Source organism: Clarias gariepinus, chromosome 12 (genome assembly GCF_024256425.1).
Source record: "Clarias gariepinus isolate MV-2021 ecotype Netherlands chromosome 12, CGAR_prim_01v2, whole genome shotgun sequence".
Classification (NCBI taxonomy): Eukaryota; Metazoa; Chordata; class Actinopteri; order Siluriformes; family Clariidae; genus Clarias; species Clarias gariepinus.
Window position 1 is genome coordinate 29587092 of NC_071111.1, and position 25238 is coordinate 29612329.

The 25238-nt window shown below is 39.0% G+C and overlaps 1 protein-coding gene across 1 annotated transcript in view; it reads right to left on the bottom strand.

The window, feature by feature from the left end:
- LOC128534130 (NACHT, LRR and PYD domains-containing protein 12-like) overlaps window positions 1-25238 on the bottom strand; it is a gene marked incomplete at its 3' end in the record, with an annotated part of 189959 nt that overhangs the window by 153584 nt on the left and 11137 nt on the right. The window contains exon 4 of the mRNA XM_053508428.1: window positions 13867-14040. Within this exon, the coding sequence (XP_053364403.1) occupies window positions 13867-14040 (174 nt within the window). The remainder of the gene's footprint in view (window positions 1-13866; window positions 14041-25238) is intronic.

Here is a 25238-nt window from a genome sequence, read left to right on the forward strand (position 1 = left end):
CACTCTATATTGCACAATCCTGACTCATATACAGTATATTTATTAAAACATAATAATGCAAAGAATGGCTAAAAATGCTTTGGGGTTTCAGGGCTAGGGCTCTCTGACAAACAGTGCCATCTACACTAAAGACTGTTTAGTATTTTTATATACTTCATCATATATGAGGAGGGTTAGTAGGTTGGATCTCTGAAATGTGAAATTAATAGAAAATAAAATAAATCTACATATTGTGTTAAATGTCATATATATTTGTTGTTAGTTGTGTATAATAGACCACTTTTGTGCTGCAGGTAACACGGCCCCGCTGGCTACGACCACAGGTATATCTCACACCCGTGGGAAAATTATTTTAACTTACTGCCTTAATAAAGTGCCCAAATTGCTTTGTAAAAAGATTTCAATTTGAAATCTAGCTTCTTTATTCTAAAATAATCCAACCACCAGTCACATCATACAGTCCACCCAGGTGTCCCTAGTTGATCACCACGGCTAACCTTTTACACACGTGTACATCTTAATAATTCATTTATTAAAATTAAACTGTCAAATTGGACACTTACTTTACATTCTGTACAAATATCATTACAATATACAGAATATACAGAATATCAATGTCATTTCATTGATTAGTCTTAATCATCTGGATTATGCACATATTAAGCATAATGAGCAAGATCACACATTCAAGATGTGTATATATTTTCCCGCTCAGTACCTTAGTCAATGTTACTATTAGAATTTATTTACAAATTTTACATTTTGTCCGTTCACATAGTTTTAAGGTCTACCTCCAGTCTGAAACACAAACGGGTGCCTGTTGAAATATTTAAGGTTTGTTTATAGTCATTCTGGTGCTAATGTGTTAGTGTGTTTCTATTATTCTGGCCGTACGAGAGCAGTTATACTGGAGTGTCACGCTGACGTCAGAGTTCCAGTGAAGTTTCATAGGAGAGAGGAGCATTTCAGGGATTTTAAATCCTAAGGGATCACTGATGGATCTCTCAGCAGAGTCCCAGAATGCATTGCTGTTGTACAACAGGTTTGTGTTGTTCTGGAGTTTTTGTCGAAATATTGTACAAAAACATAAACATATAGTGTTGCGCATAAAAGTTGGAAAAACAATGTTGTGACGGGAAATAGGATTATTTTTGTGGCGTCCTTCAGCGAGTAGCATGTTTCGACAGAACACCAGCTACGTGAAGACAAGCATGACTGTTAGGGAAGGGAATCACCAGGGACCAGCTGAGAGGATATCACCATACCCAGGTGCTGATTGGGATTGGTTTTTATAAACATCATTATTCGATATAAGGATTTTCTTACAATTCTAAACAAACTCGGTGAATAATTTGTTCCTACTACACATGAACTCTGCTGCCTGCCAATGTGTGAATAGTTGAGGGCACCATCTGTAGGATTATAGCGGAACTGCAACATATTACCGACTCAAATGCAAACATATATATATATATATATATATATATTTAAAAACAAAGTATTTACAATAAATCGATTTGGCAGTCAGCATGGCGATACGTATATGAATTGCTGCATAAAAGAATCATGATACGTAACTGAATTGATTTTTTTTTCTCATCTCTAATGACGTTAGTGGTTAATATCTGTGCAAAATTAATGCTTTGGAAACAGTTTTGTATGAGCGGAGTGTAAGAACAAACAGGTTAGAAGACTAGACTAATTAAAGAACTAAAGCATCGTTGTTTTATAATAAAGAGGAAACAAGTTAAACCCCACTGGGGGATAATGGGGCAGTGGTGGCTCAAACAGTTACTGATTGGAAGGTCAGGGTTCAAGTTCAACCATCATAGTTTGAAATACACTTTTACTGCCATTATATATTTAATGCATTCTTTGGAAAAAAAACTTTATCATTTTAATCATCAGTGGTAGGTTTCTCATCTGCCATGCGGAAGGCCTGGGTTTTTAATTCCCAGCCAAACCCCAAACCCCAGCCCTGGATGCAGTGCTGGTCTTAAGCCCGGATATAATGGGAGGGTTGCGGCAGGAAGAGCATTCGGCATAAAACCTGTTCTACAACCCGAGTTCCGGAAAAGTCGAGATGGTTTTTGGAATGGAATGGAATGGAAAACTACCCTTTTGGATCCCGTGGACCAGTGTTTTACACACAGTAGAACATGGATAACTCGACAGGTGAAAATGTTTCATGCACTGAATGAGCCAATTTCAAGGTTGATGGCTGGTTGTAGACAGTTTTTTTTTTTGAGACCTGATGCAGCCATACTGTTGTAATACTGTAGCTGCACTATGTGCTTTTACATTGTAGTGCAAAAATAAAAACAGACATAGTCTTAAACTTTGATATACCTTTCAGCCTTCATAATGCCTTTTAAAACATGCAATCTGCCCACACTGAATGCACTTATGCACCCCATACCATCAGAGATGCTGGCTTTTGAACTGAACAGGGATGACAAACTGGAAGGTCTCCCTCCTCTTTAGCCCGGAGAACACGGCGTCCATGATTTCCAACAAGAATGTAAGATTTGAGCTTTATGTCCCAAGAGACACTGCAGTAATTGTGTTGAATGTCTTACAAATAGCAGGGGCACAAAGCCATTTTTGAAGTTCTTCACGGGACACTTTAGCAGTTGCAAGGGCAGCGTGTTGTGCCAGGGCGGAGTGTGTGAACCACTCAGGACGTCAGAAGTAGTGGTCGGTGACTTTACTCACTTTACTGAATATATTTTGATTCATCAATTTTTTTAAAAAGTTTATTCCTTATTTATTGCCCCCATGGTTTCTGTAAAGCTGCTTTATGACCGTTATTAAAAGCGCTATATAAATAAAATAACGTTGTAGTTGTATTGTGTAAATTTACTACACTGTATGCTGTTAACTGAGGAGTTTTATTATGTTCAATAAAACTATAATATTTATTATTTGTGCTTCATACATCTCGTTTATATCTGACTTTAATCTCATTACGATCTTATATATGGCTCATTTGCTTCTCCTTTAAATGCAGTTCTGTTTCTTATGTACATCTCAGATTTCTCAAATGTTTCTTAAGTATACCTCAGGTTGTGTCTCAGTTATGTCTCTTTGTTTCTCCTAAGTCAGCTTTAGAAGAAATAGAAAGGACAAAGTCGAGCTTGTAATGAGACAGCACAATTCTGTATCATGAGACAAGAAAAAGCTCATTCTGAGCAACAACATTTTGCTGTAGGAAACCATCAGTGTGGAGTGAAAAGAAACAATCTTCCTCCTCAGGACATTGATGATGAACCTAAAACTTCTGCTTCAGTCTCACTATTAGAGAATGTGTCTTACTCAGGAGCAGGTCATGTGACTCTTAGAGAGATGATCTTACCTCAGTGTCTCCAGTTTACAGAGAGGATTCTCCAGTACAGCACAGAGACGCTTCACTCCTGAGTCTCCTACATGATTATGGGACAGATCCAGGTCTCTCAGGTGTGAGGGGTTTGATCTCAGAGCTGAAGTCAGAGCAGCACAGCCTTCATCTGAGACACCACACGACTCCAACCTGTAGAGACACAATGACACACTTCACTCTTTTGATCTCAGGCAGAGGAGCAGCTCTGATTTTGCTCTGGTTGTAGACAGTTTGTCTTGTTGTGGACTGAGGAATAGGGAGGCTAAAATGGGATTCAGGATTTTTCTTAACTCGAATTGTGATCCACGTGATTCTCATTTTTTTAAACCAAAACATTTGTTGCACTCAAGTAAAAAAAAAAAAAAAAGTGTCTCTACACAGAACTTTAACTCTTAACAAACAAGAACAAAAAAAGAAAAGATTTTTCTTTATTTTAGAATCTTAAAGTGAATAACTTAAAAGCCGTCGACCATAAATAGAATGTTAACAATAATAAATTAAAATAAATAGAACAGGTGTGTTTTTCAGCCAACTACAGCACAACTACCAACTACTTCATCATCACATGCGTTATTTTATATCATTATTATTTGTATCAGCATAAAGTTAATGGCACAGAGATTGTTGGGTAGTTTACAATTAAATATAGTGTTTACAGTATAGAATTTTTTTTTGTTAAATGTTTTATTGCTCAGTCTTAACATACTCTTAGTATCCCTCTATGTGTCTTTCACTCTGTTCTTATAGTCTCTGTGTAACAGCTAGAATCAACACGTCAGGTTTATTTTACTAAAACAGTAAGTTATATCCCAATTACAACTGTACTGTACTGTACACACCTGTCTTTATTCACACAGTAGTATATATGTTTGTGTGTGTGTGTGTGTGCATGCGAGATATTTACCTTATTCTGATAAAAAAAAAGATAAACTAACACATGCAGTGATAAAGTCTATACTCGCTGCTAAACGAAAGAAGAGAAGAAAGTGTAAGAGTTTGACGCGTGCGCACTGAGGGACACGGAGAGCATGAAAAGGAGCCAATCAGAAACAGGTTGTCAGCATGTACCCCCTCCAGCTTCTGATTGGCTGGTACTGTCCCTCCTCTAGCATCTGATTGGAAATTACAGTGTGATCTGAATGCAGGGAAACACATGCACGTGAATCTCCGTCAGAAATGAGATGCGTCTATACATCAATCAAGATCGAGATTTTTTCCCTGATCGTTTATTATTATGACCTGGAGGTGGATTAGATCATGTTTTGGTATTACTGGTTTAATATATATAATATAATCTTACCCCAGTATCTCCAGTTTACAGAGAGGATTCTCCAGTAGAGCAGAGAGACACTTCATTCCTGAGTCTCCTACATGATTACAGGACAGATCCAGGTCTCTCAGGTGTGAGGGGTTTGATCTCAGAGCTGAAGTCAGAGCAGCACAGCCTTCAACTGAGACACCACACGACTCCAACCTGTAGACACAACAACACACTCCATAAACTTTTTCATCTTGCTTTCAGATTTACTTTGAAGATAGTGTGAATGTAAAATGAGTTTATTATTTAGACTGACAGTTTAATTAGTTTCTCTCATCTGTTGTGTGTGATATTAAACCATCAGCAGCTGAAGCTAAAACAGGGAACAGACTGACTATGACCTTTAATCAGAGCAAGACAAAGAGAGTTTTATTTTAGTCTCCAGTGTTGGGGAAGTTATTTAAAAAAGTAATCTACTGCAAATTACTAATTACTACTTTAAAATTGTACTTTGATTACGTTACTGATTATTACATGTAAAAAGTAATCAGATTATTAATTACGTTACTTTGAAAACATCTGCATGCGTCTTTAATGGGCGTGCGTCTCAACATGTTGTCACTCCTCGTTCACTCCATAGGCTCCCTAGGTACGCGCCCCTATCCCTGCTGCTACAGTATGTCCTCCAGGTGAAGAAATTAAAGTAAGTATAAAACACTCTACAAGTATAAATCCACTAACATGGTCTGTAGAGCCGCTACTAGTTTGGGAAGTGGATTAATGCAGCCTAGTTTGTACCATAGCAATGATTTATAACCAAAGTTCTTCCTTTGTATGACTTTTTTGAACAAGCCATTTCTATTTATTTATTTGTTCAACTTTCTTCAATTCTCTAATCTTGCCTTCTCAGTTCTTTTTCACATGGTTAATGTCCCCTAGGTCCACTCCCAGATATTTAAGACTCTCACTTTAAGTGTCTTCATGCTAAGTTGTTTAGAAGCTTGGTATTGATGGACCAAAGATTTTACTTCTTATCTTAAACAGCAAAGTTCCTATGGCTAGTAAGTATAGCATGCTGGACAGACCAGCTCTGACTAATACCCCTATAGACTTTAAAAGGTTCACATAAACCACTGTTAGCTTTCATTGCACTCTCAATGTCACTGTACAGAACCTTGAGCACAGCTGTGAAGCCCAGGTTGACCCAGGAGGTTCTTCTTCACCATGAACATGAATCATTTTATATTAGCCACTCCCAAAGCTCTCTGTGACAGGTACATTGTTTTTTTTTAGACTAATGATGACCTCATCACTTGGACAGGCTTTTCATGTTGAGGGTTTGAATGAACAGCTACCAAATGCACATGTAACACTCAGAACCGCCTACAGGCTTTTTATCTGCTTAATTAATCATGGAGTAATGAGGGAACCGGCTGCACCTGTCCATGTAATTACTTTTCAGCCGTTTGTTCCATTATTTATGACCTCATATCGTGTGTGTTTGTGTGTGTGTGTGTGTGTGAGAGAGAGAGTGCGTGTGTGTGTGAAAATTAACTTTGTTCCAAAATCCTTAAACCTGATTGTACACCAGTGTTCTAAACCAAACATGTTTGACCAGTGCTGATTTACACTAAAATAAAATTTTCTTAATTGCATAGACGAGTTTTGCATAAGAGAAAAAGAGCTACTTTGTACTTTCCTAGTTAAAGTACTGAGAGCATCAGTGTGAGTAAAAAAAATTCATTCACAAAAATTCCCTAACCTTAACCCTAATCCTAACCCTAGTGTCTTTAGGAAGATTACACTAGCACTGTTCATTCATGAAGCTGACATGATGTTACTGCACCCACTACATTCCCTCCTGCTGAGCAGCGTTCTTACACACTCATTGTACACACAACATTCACACCTTGTCAGATTGTTATCCCTTCATGAACACTGGTGTCTGAAATGCACACTTTTCCGGCATGATTTGCAGACTCTACTCCTGTAGTAGAAAGTCTGGGTGCCACAGATGAAGAATGCCAGCCCCCGACTCCGGCATTAGAGCTCTTACAGCGGGCCAAGTGGGTGACGACTCGGCGGCATACTCGCTCAGTCAAAGCTAACGCTAAGGCTAGCCCACCGGAGCACACCTCCTCCACACTTCACGTGTCCAACAGGTTTTCTCTCCTCAGTGATTCCCCACCTTGTGAAACCTGAAAGAGCTCTGGTTATAGGAGACTCTTACTGAGGCACATAAAATTAGCCAGACCTTTAGGGGTTCAGCAGCAGTGGTTAGGTGTTAGATAAATTACTTAATTTAATTACCCAACACCAAAGCACCGGACATACAGACCTGGCCTTTAAAAACGCACATTTTGAGAAAAGGAATCCCGTGACTTTAGGATTATAATTATTATTATTAGTAGTTCTCCGAATGTATTATTATTATTATTGTAACGCACCCGCGCGTGTGTGCAAAAGGACTACAAAGATGTATGACACGTTAGCCTTATTGTTATATTGTTTTTATGCGCTTTAAGTATACATGGGCACTGGTGGCTCAGTGGTGGGTGATTCGCCTGCCATGCGGAAGGCCCGGGTTCGATTCCCAGTGCTGGTGTCATGCGCTAAAATGCCCCCCGATATAACCATGCCATTATATCATTAAGTTATGCTTCAGTACTAAATGCATGTTTGCAATTGAGATTTTTTTTATTAAGCTATAAAACACATTAGCATTCACCTCACAGTTGCTATAATTTAATGATAATCATAAGCAAAAAGTGTAAAACAAAGGATTCACATTTATTACATTTTTACCCAGAGCGGGATTCGCAGGGTCTGGACGATTTTATACTATTATTTAAGCAACGCCACACCACGTGGAAAGCCGCAGAAATGCTTCAATTTCATTGGCTGTCACTGAGTGTCAGCTATTCACGACTGGCCCCCGCAGAACACAGAATCCCCGGGCTTTGACTGCGCTTTCTCATTATTCAGGGGCGGACTGGGACCAAAAAGTGGCCCTGACCTTCTGGCCCACAGCAGCCCACACCATAATACATTGGCTCAAGATGATGCCTCCGAAATGCAAAATGTTCATGATAACTCACAAAAAGGCCAATCTGTCCTTTCCTTATAAAGTGTTTAGGTGAAATTCCATACAAGAGTGACAAATATGCAAAAACAAAAAAAGAAAGGGGCAAATACTTTTTTTATGGTACTGCACATGTAGTCAGATTGTTCCACTGGGGTTAAACTCTGCCAGGTGGAGTAATAGCACTTACAAAATCATACTAACTACACTGATATGGATATCTTTGAATGATGAATAGCTTTTTAACACCCTTGTGACTCAATAAAAGACAATGCAAAGAATATTTTCTAACAGCATGTAAATGATACATTTTGGCAGTATTGTTTTGCATCTTTTGAAATACATAAATGTAAAAAATCTCAATACTGACAAAATGTCTCATTTTGCTTTCAAACTGTTTATAAGCCTCCTGGCTCTCTGTATGACTGGTGCTACTGGACACTGAAAATATTGTAGTTTTATATGTTGTTTGTCTTATTATTCTTTCCTTTGTTATACAAATATGACCCAATATACGTTCGGTGAAACTTTGTTTTACGTTTTTGTATTGTGTTATATTTTTATACTAGTAAGTAGTTTTAAAAATTTATCTCCACTTTAATGAGCCAGTGGGATGTGGTGCGCTGCTGGATCCAGCCTTACTGTCCCTGACCTGTTATAGGCAGAATCTGTTTATTTGAAGCATTTCATTTACCTCTAAAGTTTTTTCTTATTTTCGCGTAAACTTTTCTTCTTCCTGCTTTTCATTCATGTAAATTATTATTAATTTGCTCAGAAAATTCGCTGCATCGAGAAAGGATCAATATCTAAAAATTTTAAGATGCCCACGTGTGTGGACAAAGAATACAAAAGTGTATAATCTTTAATAAAGTTAGCCTAATACAATATTGTTTCCAGTGCTAAAGCTAACATGATTTTGTTTTAGTCTATTCATTGAATACAACGCGACAGCGCGCTTTGAGGTAAGCGCACCCACAGTTACTGTAATCCCCTATCTCACTTTCATTCACGATACTGTAGGTTAGAAGTGGCGCTGACGGGGGCGCCGAGAGGGAGTCTCACCCGGAGAGCAGTTCAGTGTACAACCGCCACTGCCTATTCTCCACCACATCACTTACTTCCTGGACCTCGGACTAAACTCTGCGCCTTGCTTTTATAAAGTTCAAATTCAAATTTTATTTGTCACATACACAGTCATACACAGTACGATATGTAGTGAAATGCTTGGAGAGAGTGAATAATTTGCATTTAAATGTTGTCTGGCATTGTAAAGTGCAGTGACACTAAAAGAACAACAACTTAGGATTAATAGGAATAGGAGGCACAAAGAGGAGGATTTTAATTTAGACTATAAAAAAATTAACCTGCGTCTATTTTTAGGCGTGCCAGCTGCCACTTTTTAGTTAGAAGTTTACAATACAAATCTTATAATGCCCACATGACATGACGGAATTAGGCACGGCTGGTGAGCTATCCTTGCTAATGATCCCGGGTTTGCACCCCGCGCTATAAAATACGAGTACGACAGCCATCGGCGGACAGCAGCTCCTGCCTCCATCCGCTTGCGCTGCATGCCGCACTTCCGCGTTGTTGTGCACGCGTCTCACTCACACCACGTAGTAAAATCCACTGTAACCCAACAAACACCGAGTATTTTACTTCACCATTAGTGCCTAATTCCACAGGCCCGCTGCTTCGCATATCTGAAGGGGAGGACGCCTAACTAGTAAGTGAGGAGCGATATTGATTTAGGCGCACGCCGTAACAGGCTAAAAAAACTATTTTCCTCAAAAATGTAACAGATGAGGACTCTGATTAATGTGCAAAAACTATATAATAAAACTATATAAGACTACATGCCTTTATAAGACTCAACTTTTATTTAAGCGCACTCACAATAATAAAAAAAGGTTATGATTTTGTAAATGTTTGAAAGCAAATAAGGTGCGCTGTTCTGTATTGTTTTTCACAGGAAATATGATTATTATAAAAAGCCTGAAGAACTTCGTGTTCATAAAATAATATTTAATTAATAATATAATATATATATAGTTTATTCATGTCTTCTGATGATGTTGACACATTTTTACGTTTTAAATAAGACATGTTGGCATATTCACGAATCAGGACATTCGCAGTTAAGACAGTTAAGACTATCAGATAGCCTACTATCAGGAAATTAAATTAATTTCAACACCATGTAAACCGAGACATTGCCATGTCTTTCACTGTTTTGTCCCTGTTAAGACATTACAAAAACTATATGAGAAACTTATTAGGAATTTTAAAGCATCTCATTTCATTATTATGAAAATAATATGAAGCACATATACACACAATCATCATGAAAGATCTGTTGTAAAACAAAATAAAATTCATGTTTGCTTCAGAATTGGAAACAATATTGTTTTAGACTAAGTAATTATACACAGTTCTTCTTGTACAGTACTTGGTCCGGCTTTTAGATAAAGTCCTTCCATGCGCCATCTGGCGGATATTCAGTGAAGCACAACACATTTATTTAAATTCATGTTGCGTACGGCAAGTCGCGGCACGCGGCGCGCTAAATTGCAGCATCTCGCGGGAAAACACACGCAGTCTTAATGGCCACATCTTTAGCAGGTAATCTTAGGGCTCTAGGACAGCATAGGCTCTCCAAGATAGTGATACATTCAGGAGCTACTGATATACACCTTCGCCAATCAGAGGTTAGTAAGAGTAACTTTTTAGAGGTGTTTAAATTAGCGAAGGTGATGTCTGATGTCCAATGTCTCTGGCCCCATCCCAATGTTATGTGGTGACAGCTTACAGCAGGTTATGGTCGCTGAACCGCTGGATGTCCAGGTGGAAATAAAGTGGGCTTTATAGATAACTGGAAGACCTTTAAGGGCAAAGCTGGCCTGTTAGGGCGGGACGGTGTCCATCCCACTCGGGAAGGTGCTGCTCTCATTTCCTGTAGTATAGCTCATAGTCTCAGAAGAGGCCCATTTAAATCAGTTACAATCCAGAGCCCAGGCCAGGGAGCAGACAGACATGCTAAACCAACCGTCTGCTAGCTGCATAGAGTCGTCACTCAGGGTTCATCATATTAAACATACTGTGTCTGTTCCCCGAGCTAAGCAAAACTTTAGAAAGACCCAGAAAGTCTGTTTTAGTAATTTAATTAACATAGATACCACAAATTCAGATCACACTGAATACACAGGCAGCACCTCTGATCTGAAGCTAGGACTGTTAAATATTAGATCTCTCACATCTAAAGCAGTTATTGTTAATGAAACTATCACAGATCAGGAGTTTGATTTACTCTGTTTAACAGAAACCTGGATTAATGAGAATAAGTATGTAGCTCTAAATGAAGCTAGTCCTCCTGGATACAGCTACATACACCAGCCTCGGCTAACTGGTAGAGGAGGAGGCGTCGCAGTTATTCACAATGATAATCTGACTATCATACAAAAGCGCAGACACGAATTTAAATCCCTTTCAGTTATGTCGTCATAGTTAGTCAGAGAGAGGCTCCTTTCACACTAGAGATTCAGGCATGAATGTGAGTATGATGATCTTACCACAGACTATGCGGTTTACAGAGAGGATTCTCCAGGACAGTGGAAAGAGACTTCATTCCTGAGTCTCCTACATTATTCTTCGACAGATCCAGGTCTCTCAGGTGTGAGGGGTTTGATCTCAGAGATGAAATCAGAGCAGCACAGCCTTCATCTGAGACACCACAATCATGCAACCTGTAGAGAAACACAATGACACACTCTTCATCAACAGATGTTTATATTGGCTTAGGATTTACTTTTTAAAAAAGTGTTTTAAAAATTAGTTTTTAAGATCCTTTTAAAATATTTCATTTTAGAAATGGATATACAGTATTTTTTATTTTTTTACAGCGTTTTTCCCCCCAATTTATACATTTGGATGCAAGACAGAGGTGACTGTGGTGAGGACAAAGCTCCCCGAGATGGCATGAGGAAGAAACCATTAAGAGGAACCAGACTTAGAAGAGAACCAACGCATATTTGGGTGATACCAGAGAGTGCAACAATAAATAATTCCTGCTATGTTAGATGATCGAAACGGTTTAGTCCCAAAACTCTTCAAAGCTAAAATGTCCAAAGCTATTTTTAAGGTTAATATGTGAAACTGTCCTAAATAAAGTGGGAAGGCGAGCAAGAGGGTCGTTCTGAACATTTTCTCCAAATCAAATAGTAAGCAGCGTCAACTGGCCCATGGGGGAAATCTAGGTGTGAGTGATGTTGAACCTAAAACCTCTGCTTCAGTCTCACTGTTAGAGAATGTGTGTTACTGAGGAGCAGGTCATGTGACTCTCAGAGAGATGATCTTACCTCAAATTCTTCACTTTAAAGTGAGGATTCGCCAGTACAACAGAGAGATCCTTCACTACTGAGTCTTCCACTTTATTCCCGGACAGATCGAGTGTTTCCAGGGTCAGATGCACTTCTCTCAGTCCTGAGGATTCTGAGCTGAACAGTGACACCAGAGCTGACACACCGTTCACTCCAACTGACCCACAACTGATTCTGGGAAAAAATAAAAGGGACTAACATTAGGGCCGACTAGTGAAAAAGGGGTTTATTATGATTTAGTAAAAGATTTCTGTTATCAGACAGCAGGGCTTCCACTTGCATTTCTTTCTGGGAACCATAAAAACAATCCATTATTTTTGATTGTATAAATAAGTTTAGTACATCATTTAAATCTGTAAAGGGTCGACTTTTATTGATGTCACTTACAATATCCACTAAACCTTGTGCTTTTGTAAAAATAAAATAAACAGGATTCGCTTTCAGTCGTCTCAGTCTCCACCAATATCTTTCTGAAACACGTCGCTAAAATGAACTCAAACTCTACAAATACTGCACACACACACACACACGAGAAATATATCTATAGAAAGATTTACTTAAAAGTGTCTAATTTTAAATTAAACTTTAGTCAAAAATAAATATTCTCAGTTTATTTAATCCGTATGAATCCAAGGAGAGGTACAATCTAATGACCACACCCCTAACACACACACACACACACACACACACACACACACACACACACAGACTCACACACACACACACACACACAGACACACACACTCACACACACACACACACACACACACACACACACACACACACACACACTCACACACACACACACACACACAGATTGAGTTTTCTGAGCGTTTGGAAGATGTTGCGCTCTACAGAATGTTCTGGAAAGTGGGAGGAGTTTAGCTTTTCCTCAGAACAACACTGACTCAGACAGAGAATGTGTGTGTTTTAAAGATTGTTTTTTGCTCCAGCTGATGTTTAAAGTGGATGGACACACGATAAGTCTCTGTCTGCACCTGTGACTGTGTACAAGCAGCACATGGACTGACCTCGGGGGACAGGAGTGTGTTCCCACTGCTGCTCACAGGGTGTGTGTGTGTGTGTGTGTGGAAATGCAGGTGTGTGATGTTCACTTGTGTCTTCAGTTAAACTGGAGCTGCTTTTCGAGTGTAACACAGAGATGTATGACTGTGTGTAGGGTGTAAGAGTCGGCTTTTACAAACATAACACCCTTTTTCCATCGTGCACTGGTTCCTGTCTGCACTGTTTGATCCTGAATGTAAGTTTTTTCACGGCCATATTCATGTCATAAACGTGTCTCTGTGTATAAGATCATCTGTGTCCCTCTCCACTCAATCCTGGACATTTTTATTATACACACACACACACACACACACACACACACACACACACACACACACACACTGCTTTATCAGGAAACTTAACAAGAAAAGTTACTTTGCGACAATGACAATTGTTAAAAGCGCTATACAAATAAAATTAAATTGAATTGAATAAATGATCAGTCTTAAACTTTTTCAACATTTATGTAAAGAGATAAGTGATGTGTTAATGACTTATTTGTTGTGGACTGAGGAACACACACCAAGTCATTAGAATGTCTTTCACTTACATTCTCAACAGAATCTATCAGAATTAACACAATGATTTATTCAGTATTGACCAGAACAAATGTGTCTGTGTTTAATTAATACACAATGTGTTTATTATTATGACCTGGTGGATCATTAGACAGTTCGATTATTAATATTTTAAAATGTGCTCTTACTTTATTATCTCCAGTTTACAGAGAGGATTCTCCAGTAGATCAGAGAGACACTTCACTCCTGAGTCTCCTACATCATTACAGGACAGATCCAGGTCTCTCAGGTGTGAGGGGTTTGATCTCAGAGCTGAAGTCAGAGCAGCACAGCCTTTATCTGAGACACCACAATTATACAACCTGTAGAGACACAATGACACAGACTTCAACAACAGATTCTTATCTTGGTTTAAGACTTACTTTAAAAATGATGTATTTGTAAAATGAGGTCATTAATTGACATGAAGATTTAATATCATTTGATTAACAAATCTAATTAACAATGTAAATAAAATAATCATACTGAGAGTTATATTTAGTTTCTCTTATCTATTGTGTACAGAATTATTTTATTGCAGAATCAAAGAAGTCAAAGTCGTATTTTAAAGAAAAACGGAAACGTATTTTAAAGAAAATTAACATTCATGTCTATTTTAATCCAGAACACTTGGTGATAATTTGTTGGTAAATTATTTTTTCCTAAATTATTAAACACATGGAGTGCAACAATTGTTCATTTATTAGGTTCATCAGCTTCTGCAGACTTAACTTTACTGAAAATAAAAATTTTATAGGAAAATGATATAAAAACAGAAAATCAGAGGTGCTGAGACTTTTGTGCATTTTAAAGTGTGTCTGGTTACATATTTAAATTCAAATATTATTTGTCACATACAGTCATAAACAGTACGATATGCAGTGAAATGCTTAGACGACCGCCAGTGACCTTAAAATGTAAAAACAGTTAACAAGAGATAAATAGAACAAAATATAAAAAACTTTAAGAAAATTTATAAGAAATATATAAAAAAAAAGTGCAACTGTGCATGAGTGTCCATTACAGTGTAGTGTACAACATGCAGAGTGGTTTAGTCCTGTATAATGTCCATAACTGTGAATTGTGCAATGTGCAAAGACGCAGAGATTGTTTATCCTGTGTGTTAATCTGGTTGAGAGACCGTATCACCTGCGGGAAGAAGCTCCTCCTCAGTCTCTCTGTGATGGCCTTCAGGGAGCGGAATCGCTTTCCTCACCGCAACAGAGAGAACAGTCCATTGCTGGGATGGCTGAGGTCCTTTACGATCTTCCTGGCCTTGGTCCAGCACCGCTTACTGTGGATCAAGTGCAGGTCAGGGAGCTCGGAGCGGATAATGCACTCAGCCGAGCGCACCACCCTCTGTGGAGCTTGTCTGTCCTGCATGGTGCTGTTCCCGAACCAGATTGACATGTTTCCCGTCAGGATGCTCACTATGGTGCAGGAGTAAAAGTTCCTGAGCACCTTGGAGGGCATTCTGAAGTCTCTTAAGCATCTGAGGTGGTAGAGATGCTGCCGGGCCTTTTCACCACAGTGTTGATGTGACTGGCACATGACAGGTCCTGCGTGATGTGAACACCGAGGTATTTGAAGCTGTCCAGTCTCTCCACTGGGCTCTCGTTGATGACTGGGGTCTGGTAGTTTCTCTCCTACTTAGTGCTGAAGTCCACTATCAACTCCTTTGTCTTACTGACGTTTAGAAGGAGGTTGTTCCTGTGGCGCCAGTTCTCCGGATTCCTAATCTCCTTCAGGTATGCCGACTCGTTGTTGTCAGAGATCAGGCTCACCACGACGGTGTCATCAGCAGTGTGAAGTACAGCAGGAGACTTAGAACACAACCCTGGGGGGCTCCAGTGCTGAGTGAGGGATGAGACATGTCCACCCATCCTTACTAGTTGTGGTCTGCCAGTTAGGAAATTAGAGATCCACTGGCACAGAGATAAATTGAGTCCCAGGTGCTCCAGCTTGGTGGTGAGTGTAGAGAGAATTATGGTGTTAAATGCTGAGCTGTAGTCGATAAAAAGCATTTTAACATAATTCCCCCTCCTAGTGTCCAGGTGAGTGAGTGATGTGTGGAGGAGGTGAGAGATGGCATCGTCAGTTGAACGATTTGGACGGTAAGCGAACTGTAATGGGTCAAGTGTGTCCGGTAAAGAAGAAATTATGGAAGAAATTCCTGCTGATTTCCTGGTGTTCACTCTTCTGAAGGCTCTTCTCACGTCATGCTCGGAGATGATGAACGCGTTTCCGGTGCTGGCCGTGTCTTCCTGTCTGCAGCCGTTAGCACCGCTAGCATTAGCATCGCTATCGTCTTTAGCTGCAGCCTCGAAGCCAAAGACATGTCCGCATTCATCATACTGGATGTTGGTGCTTTATAGTCCTTATTGTTGATTCTGCCTAATTTATTAAGGTGTGTGAGATTAACACGTCAGTTTTACATGTTATTTTGTCCTCCTCTCTAAACCAGGTGTACATTAGCACCGTGTGTGTTGGGAGCAGGTGCCAGGTCCCCAGTTTTCATGAGAGCTACTTCTGACTCACCAGTGTGGACTGATTTCTCTCTGTGGGGACTATACAGTCTTTGTAACAAAATCTAACAGCATTCACACACTTTATTGAGAAGATCAGACTGTCAGTAATCAGACTTTTTATTCTAATTTATGTTCTTAAAATAGAATCTTACTTCAGTCTCTCCAGTTTACAGTGAGGATTCTCCAGTAGAACAGAGAGACACTTCACGTCTGAGTCTCCTAGTTTATTCCCTGACAGATCCAGGTCTCTCAGGTCTGAGAGTTTTAATCTCAGAGCTGAATTCAGAGCAACACAGCCTTCACCTGGAACACCACAACGCTCCAACCTGTAGAGACACAATGACACACACTTCATCAACAGATTATTTTGGTTTAAGACTTACTTTAAAGTGGAGCAGGTCCCAGGTCCCCAGTGTTCATGAGAACTTGAGCTACTTTTGACTCACCAGTCTGGACTGATTTCTTTGCAGTTGTGATATTTTATGTACATTATTTTAATTGTAAACCTGCACTGTGATCTCCTCTCATACACACACACCTGTTGATCCTGTTCTCACCTTCAGCTCTGTGTTTCTGTCTGACTGTGTTTGAGTCAGTGAGATTATTTATAGGTATTCTTTATTTATAACAAAATGTTGAATAATCCAAAACCATTTTGTTTTATCTTAGTGACAAAACTATTGAAGAAATTCAATAGACAAATGACTATATATATATAAAAGAATTTGTATAATCCATTATTTTTGCTTAAGTGCCTTTAGCTTTGATTATAATACACAATGTGGTGTTTAGTTTATGTTTAAAAATGATTCTTTATGCTCCCAGAACATTCTTTTAAAAGTTGAGTCCTGAAACCCAGATTATAACTTGAAGCCTTTTTTTCTGATTAGCCTCCCTGATCTCTTAAGGCTACACAGCTGTTTAGTCCCAATCCCTTGGGTTGTCCTCACATTGTGTGTGTGAACATGTTCTTGCTCTCACTAATAAACATAGCTGCGGGTTCTACTATTGTTTTTAATAATTTGTTTTCACTAAGGGCTGCACGGTGGTGTAGTGGTTAAGCACTGTCGCCTTGCAGGGTCTGGGTTCGATTCCCAGCCAGGGTCGATTCACGTCTGTGTGCATGGAGTTTGCATGTTCTCCATGTGCTTGATGAGTTTCCTCCAGGTACTCTGGTTTCCTCCCACAGTTCAAAGACCTAGATTAGATTATTACTTATTACTAGATTATTAATCTAGAAGATTAGGCTAACATAGTGTGTGATTGAGTGTGTGAGTGTGTGTGCCCTGCGAAGGATTGGTACCCTGTCCAGGGTGTTCCCCGCCTCGTGCCCTAAATCTCTTGGGATAGGCTCCAGGCCCCTCATGACCCTGAATACAGGATAAAGCGGTAAAGACGATGAGTGAGTGTTTTCACTACGTGTTTAAGTGATCTCCCAACACACTCATTCAAAATATTTTTCTGGCTGCATTTATTTCTCAAAGATGTTGGTTCACTACGACCCTTTCAGGTTTTAATAATGTGTTCATTTACAATCACTCTTATCAACTCATTTGTGACATTTTGTAGACTCAGTCTGACTCCCTGTCTTCTGACTTCACATGAATTTTATATCAACACTTTACTGAAAATAAAACACCTTTTAAACCAATGGAAAAAATCTGATTATATAAAATATAGTGACATTCCGAAAGATGTTGAAGATTTAAAGATATTTTTTTGGCAATAAATTATTATTAATGTCAATAAAGGTTTTATTTACTAATCTGATATCTTGAGAGAAATGTACAAATTAATGTTAAAGGGATTAACAGATCATTCTTCTACGGTTGCAACATTAATTAAAAGAGGTTTTTACTTACGTCAGTGTCTGTAGTTTGTAATGTTCATCATCCTTAAGAGCAGAGAGACGCTTCACTCCTGAGTCTCCTACATAATTATAGGACAGATCCAGGTCTCTCAGGTGTGAGGGGTTTAATCTCAGAGCTGAAGTCAGAGCAACACAGCCTTCATCTGAGACACCACACCACTGCAACCTGTAGAGACACAATGACACACACTTCATCAATAGATTATCTTGGTTTAAGACTTACTTTAAAGATCACGAGTTTGTAAAATGAGCTCATTATTCACAATGACATGGAGATTTAATATCACAGGATTATTCTAATTAACAATGTAATTAAAATTACTAAACTGAGTGTCACAACTACAAATTGAGTTCATCAGCTTCTGCAGGTTTAACTTTACAGAGAATAAAAGTTCTACAGGAGAATGAGATGAAAACAGAGGATCAGAGGTGCTGAGCTTTTAGTGCATTTTTAAAAGGATCTGACAAAAAGTGTGGAAAAATCAGAAGTGTGTCTGGTTACATATTCATATAATAAAGTGTGTGAGATTAACACTCATCAGTTTGGTTATTTTGTCCTCGTCTCTAAACCAGGTGTAAATTAGCACCTAATCAAAAACGACATTATTTTAATTATATCTGTATATTAAACATACAGTAGTGATGGTGCACTGTGATCTCCTTTCATACACACACCTACTGATCCTGTTCTCACCTTCAGCTCTGTGTTACTGTAGGAACGTGTTTGAGTCAGTGGGTTTATTCAGAAACTTCATGACAAAATGTTAAATAATACGAAACTGTTTTAGGATCTTAGTGAAATAACTATTGAGGAAAACTGCATGGTTTTAATCCTGCTCGTCATGTCTACAGCTGCTTTCGGCGACCCTGTTTATAACAACTAGACAGAGACACTGAAAGAACATTCACTCACAGAATAAACAGATTTTTGTTTCCCCTAAAGCAGTGTTTCCCACATCAAGTATACAGAGCTTGTAAACTGTGCATTTGGGTTTTCTGATATGTAAAATTAAACTCATCATTACTTTTAGAAAATGTACATTTTATTACAACTGGAATGACAATAAAAAAATGTAGAACAAAAAAAAAATGCACATATTGATATATATTATGTCCTTGATGTAAAATGTATGTTTGCTGACAGAGAGGGTTTTCATCACGGGTCACTTTATTTAAGACTGTATAGTTAATGTATGCGTTCTTCTTCTTCTTATTATTATTATTATTATGGTCACACGTGATCTTATAAATCTGTTCCATTTCTTGCCTATATGATCTTTTTTACAATTTTTGCTTAGTCATGTGTGTATAGTTAGTTAAAATTAAATTTACATTGAGTTCTTTGTATTGAAGATTATATTGTGCTGAAAGAATTAATTCTATATTGCACAATCCTGACTCATATACAGTATATTTATTAAAACAATAATGCAAAGAATGGCTAAAAATGCTTTGGGGTTTCAGGGCTAGGGCTCTCTGACAAACAGTGCCGTCTACACTAAAGACTGTTTAGTATTTTTATATACTTCATTTTACTCTTCAGATACGAGTAGATAATATGCTCTGGTCCCATCCCAATGAGACGTGGCGACATAGCTTACAGCTGGTTATAGTCGCTGAACCGCTGGATGTCCAGGTGGTGCTCCAAAAATAATGTGGGCTTTATAGACAATTCGAAGACCTTTAAGGGCAAACCTGGCCTGTTAGGGCGGGACGGTGTCCATCCCACTCGGGAAGGTGCTGCTCTCATTTCCTGTACTATAGCTCATAGTCTCAGAAGAGGCCCAGTTAAATCGGTGACAATCCAGAGCCCAGGCCAGGGAGCAGACAGACAGGCTAAACCAACCGTCTGCTAGCTGCATAGAGTCGTCACTCAGGGTTCATCATATTAAACATACTGTGTCTGTTCCCCAAGCTAAGCAAAACTTTAGAAAGACCCAGAAAGTCTGTTTTAGTAATTTAATTAACATAGATACCACAAATTTAGATCACACTGAATACACAGACAGCACCTCTGATCTGAAGCTAGGACTGTTAAATATTAGATCTCTCACATCTAAAGCAGTTATTGTTAATGAAACTATCACAGATCAGGAGTTTGATTTACTCTGTTTAACAGAAACCTGGATTAAACAGGACGAGTATGTAGCTCTAAATGAAGCTAGTCCTCCTGGATCGCAGTTATTTACGGTGATAATCTGACTATTGTACAAAAACACAAATTAAACTCATTTGAGGTTCTCTATAGTAACATAAGTGGGGACAGGGGTAGCTCAGTGGTTAAGGCATTGGACTACGGTTCGGAAGATCCCAGGGTCAAACCCCACAACCACCAAGTTGCCACTGTTGGGCCCTTGAGCAAGGCCCTTAACCCTCAACTGCTCATATGTGTAATCAGATAAAAATGTAAGTCGCTCTGGATAAGAGCGTCTGCCAAATGCCTAAATGTAAATGTAAGTGTAGCTACAAATATGAAGTCAGCTCAGTCGATCCCGATAATCATTATTCACAGACCTCCAGGGCCGTACTCTGAATTTCTTTGTGAAATTGCAGATTTCCTCTCAAACCTAGTCGTTTCTGTAGACAAGGCGTTAATTGTTGGAGATTTTAATATTCATTTTGAGAATCCAGAAGACCCTCTAAGAACAGCATTTATGTCCATACTAGACTCAGTATGAGTAAATCAGTGTGTAGTAGGACCCAATCATAAAGCAGGTCACACTTTAGATTTAATAATATCTTTTGGATTAAGCATAAGAAATTTATTCACAACTCCACTGCCTGAAGTTATATCAGATCACTATCTTGTCTCAATTAAAGTGTGTTATAGTGATAATGTATGCGCAGCACCACTCTACCGTACTAAACGTACATTCACATCAACTACCAAACAGAGTTTTATCAGTAATCTCCCAGAGTTACCAACTTCGATTAGATCACCGTCTGACCCCACAGAACTCGATCAGGCGACTGAATATTTAGAGTCGACATTCCGTTACACCTTAGATAATGTAGCTCCAGTTAAAAGAAAAATTATTAGAAATAAGAAACTCGCTCCCTGGTATAACGACCAACGTACTTTAAAAGAGACAGCAGGGAAAGTAGAATGTACAGTAAATGGCGTCAAACTAAATTGTTAGTATTTCAAATAGCATGGAAGGAGAGCATCCTGAACTATAGAAAAGCTCTTAGTGTAGCTAGATCAACATATCTCTCCACTCTTATAGAAAATAACAAAAATAATCCTAGATTTTTATTTAATGCTGTAGCCAAATTACCTAGGAATAAGACCACTTAAGAAATCTCCACGACAACATCGTACAATAGTGAGGACTTTATGAACTTTTTTAATAAAAAAATTGTAAATATCAGGCATAAAATTGAGGCTTTGAAACCGAACAATGCAATTGATGCAGATGTTAAACTAACTATGTCAGATCAGAACCTAGAATACTTTACTCCCCTTGAAGAATATGAACTAATTTCACTCATCTCTTCTGCAAATTCATCAACCTGTATATTAGATCCTATACCGACACATTTTCTTAAACAGATAGTACCAGCAATAACAGAACCCCTGTTAAAAATAATTAATTCCTCACTCAGCATTGGGTATGTTCCAAAATCTTTTAAATTAGGCCTATATCAAACCTCCTATTCATCTCTAAGATTCTCGAAAAGATAGTAGCGGAGCAGCTATGGTCATATCTACATAGAAATAACATACATTAACTGTATCAGTCAGAATTTAGGCCTCATCACAGCACAGAGACAGCACTCGTTAAAGTAGTAAATGACCTCCTATTGGCCTCTGATCAGGGTTGTGTAACTATGCTTAGGTTACTCGACCTCAGTGCAGCATTTGACACCATTGATCATGGAATTCTTCTTTACAGATTAGAAAATGTAGTAGGAATTAAGGGTACAGCGCTCTCCTGGCTCAGATCCTATCTGACCCATCGTTATCAGTATGTAGACTTAAATGGTGATTATTCTGCATGCTCTCCAGTGGAGTTTGGTGTTCCACAAGGTTCAGTTTTAGGCCCACTGCTTTTTTCCCTATACATGCTTCCTCTAGGCAACATAATCTGTAAACAGATTAACATGATCTGTAACTTCCTACTGCTTAATCCTGTTAAGACAGAAGTTCTAGTCATAGGACCGCATTCAGCTAGAAGTAAGATTCTAGATCACACTGTAACTTTAGATGGCCTTTCTGTTCCTTTGAGTGCAACAGTAAAAGATCTCTGTGTGATTATAGATTCCAGCCTTTCATTTGAAGCGCATGTAGATAATATTACCAGGATAGCATTCTTTCACCTCAGAAATATTGCCAAGATAAGAAATATACTGTCGCTAAACGATGCAGAAAAACTAGTTCATGCTTTTATTACCTCTAGGTTGGACTATTGTATTGCCCTACTGTCTGGTTGTTCAACTAGGTGCATAAACAAGCTTCAGCTAGTCCAAAATGCAGCAGCAAGAGTCCTCACTAGAACCAGAAGATACGAGCACATCACACCTACCTTATCTTCACTTTATTGGCTCCCCGTGAAATTTCGCATTAATTTTAAAATACTACTCTTGACATATAAAGCATTAAATGGTCTCGCGCCACAGTATCTGAGAAGAAGAAGAATATTCAATTATTTGTCACATGTACTTTACAGCACAGTGAAATGTCTTCTTCGCATATCCCAATTAGAAAACTGAGGTCAGAGCGCAGGGTCAGCCAGCTTACAGCGCCCCTGGAGCATATACAGCTCAAGCCTTGCTCAAGGGCTCAACAGTGGCAACTTGGCGATGCTAGGGCTCGAACCCCCGACCTTCCGATCAATAACCCAGTAACCCACAGCCTTAACCGACTGAGCCACCACTGCCCCACTGCTAGTGTCTTACGATCCGCCATGCCTACTTCGATCAAAGGATGCAGGCTGCTTGACAGTATTATGAAAACTACAGCTGGGGGCAGAGATTTTTCTTACAAAGCCCCAAAATTATGGAATAGTCTTCCAAATAATGTTCGGGACTCAGACACAGTCTCAGTGTTTCAAGTCCAGGCTAAAAACCTATTTATTTAATCAAGCATTTTTATAAATAGATTTGTCTTGGGTAAAGAGGCAGATCTAGGGGACTCATGGACGTACAGTAGAGTATTATGTTGAACTGGTTTGTTTGAATGCTGTCTTCCCCACTCTCATTGATCACTCAGGTTTGTTGACGGTGAGGTGATTGGTTGCTTTACATCTCAGGGAGCCCCCATGTCTGTGTTTCCTTCTGGCTCCCCCTCTTAGTTATGATGTCATAGTTAGTCCTGCCTAGGGTTGCAAAGGGGCGGTAAATTTCCGGTAAATTTCCGGAAAGTTTCCGGTAAATTTCCATGGTAAGTTAAGCTTGGGAATTTTGGAAATATTCCATATTGGAAACTTTCCATGGAAATAATGGGAATTATGGAAATTAATGGGAATTTAGGAGAACTAACTGGGAATATATTATTTCCAAGCATAAATATAAACAGAAATCATAAGAAAACCTCCATGCAAAATGTTTTCAACAGATATTTCAACGGATTTATTTGTAAGTACAGTAGAATAGAACACGTTTCAATAACTTGTTTCATGGATAAATAAAAACAGAAATGTTGAGTTCAATATTACCATCCCCTAACCCCGCTCATTCAAAAATGCCCCCTGTCCAAAAATCTCCACAAAGTCCCATTCAAAAGGTTAAATGAAAAATGCCACTTATCCTCCAAAACGTCCCATTAAACATGCAAATCTTCCTTCAAGCAATCCTCTTTTCTCATTTTTGCTCAGTCAATAGACTCTTCCTGGACCTCATCATTATCCAACAACATGTCCACTTCCTCAGCATCCAACTCTGAGTCTTCCTCTTCAGTGTCACTTTCCAGCCTTGTTGAGGATGGCTCTGTGTCAGGCTCAAATAGCCGTAGGTTTGCCCGAATGCCGACCAGCTTTTCCACTCTCACATTTGTGAGCCTGTTGCGAACCTTTGTGTGGGTGTTCCCAAACAGTGACCAGTTGCGCTCGGTTTTACATTCTATGGCACCTTTAAGTGTATTTGAATTGCATTTGTTTGTTTTTGTCAATATTATGCTAAAATATACTTTGCTCAACTATATTTAAGTTCCCTAAGAAGAGCCAACCTTCAATTTTGAAAATTCCTAGTTTATTCCCATAAATTCCTGTTAATTCCCGTTTATTCCCATTAATTCCCATGGAAAGTTTCCATCTTTGAAAATTCCGGGAATTTTGCAACCCTAGTCCTGCCGGAGTCTCTGCTTGCACTTTACAGTTAATATACATTGACATTATACATTATGTGACTGCGACCATACCTAACTGTTATGTCTCTTTTGATCTCCCTTCTTCTGTTCTCTCTCCCCCTCTCCCTCTTCCCTCTCTCTGTCGAGCTACATGTCGTTCCTGAGCTGCCAGTGATCCAGACTCCCTCTGCCCTCCGGACCTGTCGGACCCATCCTGGTGCCCCGCTTGTGGGTTGGAAATCTCGTTGCATGGATGCCCCGTGTGTCTCTTTGGGATGCGTCTGGTGTCTGGAGATGGTTTCACTTTACCATAAAGATGGTTCTGGCCTCGACTGGTGTTGACAGCTGTTTCTCTGAGGACTTCACTTGGCTGCTGTTGCTCGATAGTTCAAGACTACCTGGACTCCATATTTACATTAATTAACATCAACTGTTATAGCTGAACCACCTGCCACCTATCACACTGTATAAATGCAGATCAATTCCTGCTTTCTGTTTCACCCAGATGAGGATGGGTTCCCTGTTGAGTCTAGTTCCTCTCAAGGTTTCTTCCTATTACCATCTCAAGGAGTTTTTCCTTGCCACTGTCACCCGCTGCTTGCTCACCAGGGAAAATCTGCTCATCTTGATTCATGCACACTTACATTTCATACAGACTTAAATAATTCTTTTGATTGTGTAAAGCTGCTTTGCGACAATGACAATTGTTAAAAGGGTTAGCAGACAAACGAATGCCTGTTGAAATATTTGAGGTTTGTTTATAGTCATTCTGGTGTTAATGTGTTGGTGTGTTTCTATTATTCTGGCCGTAAGAGAGCAGTTATACTGGAGTGTCAA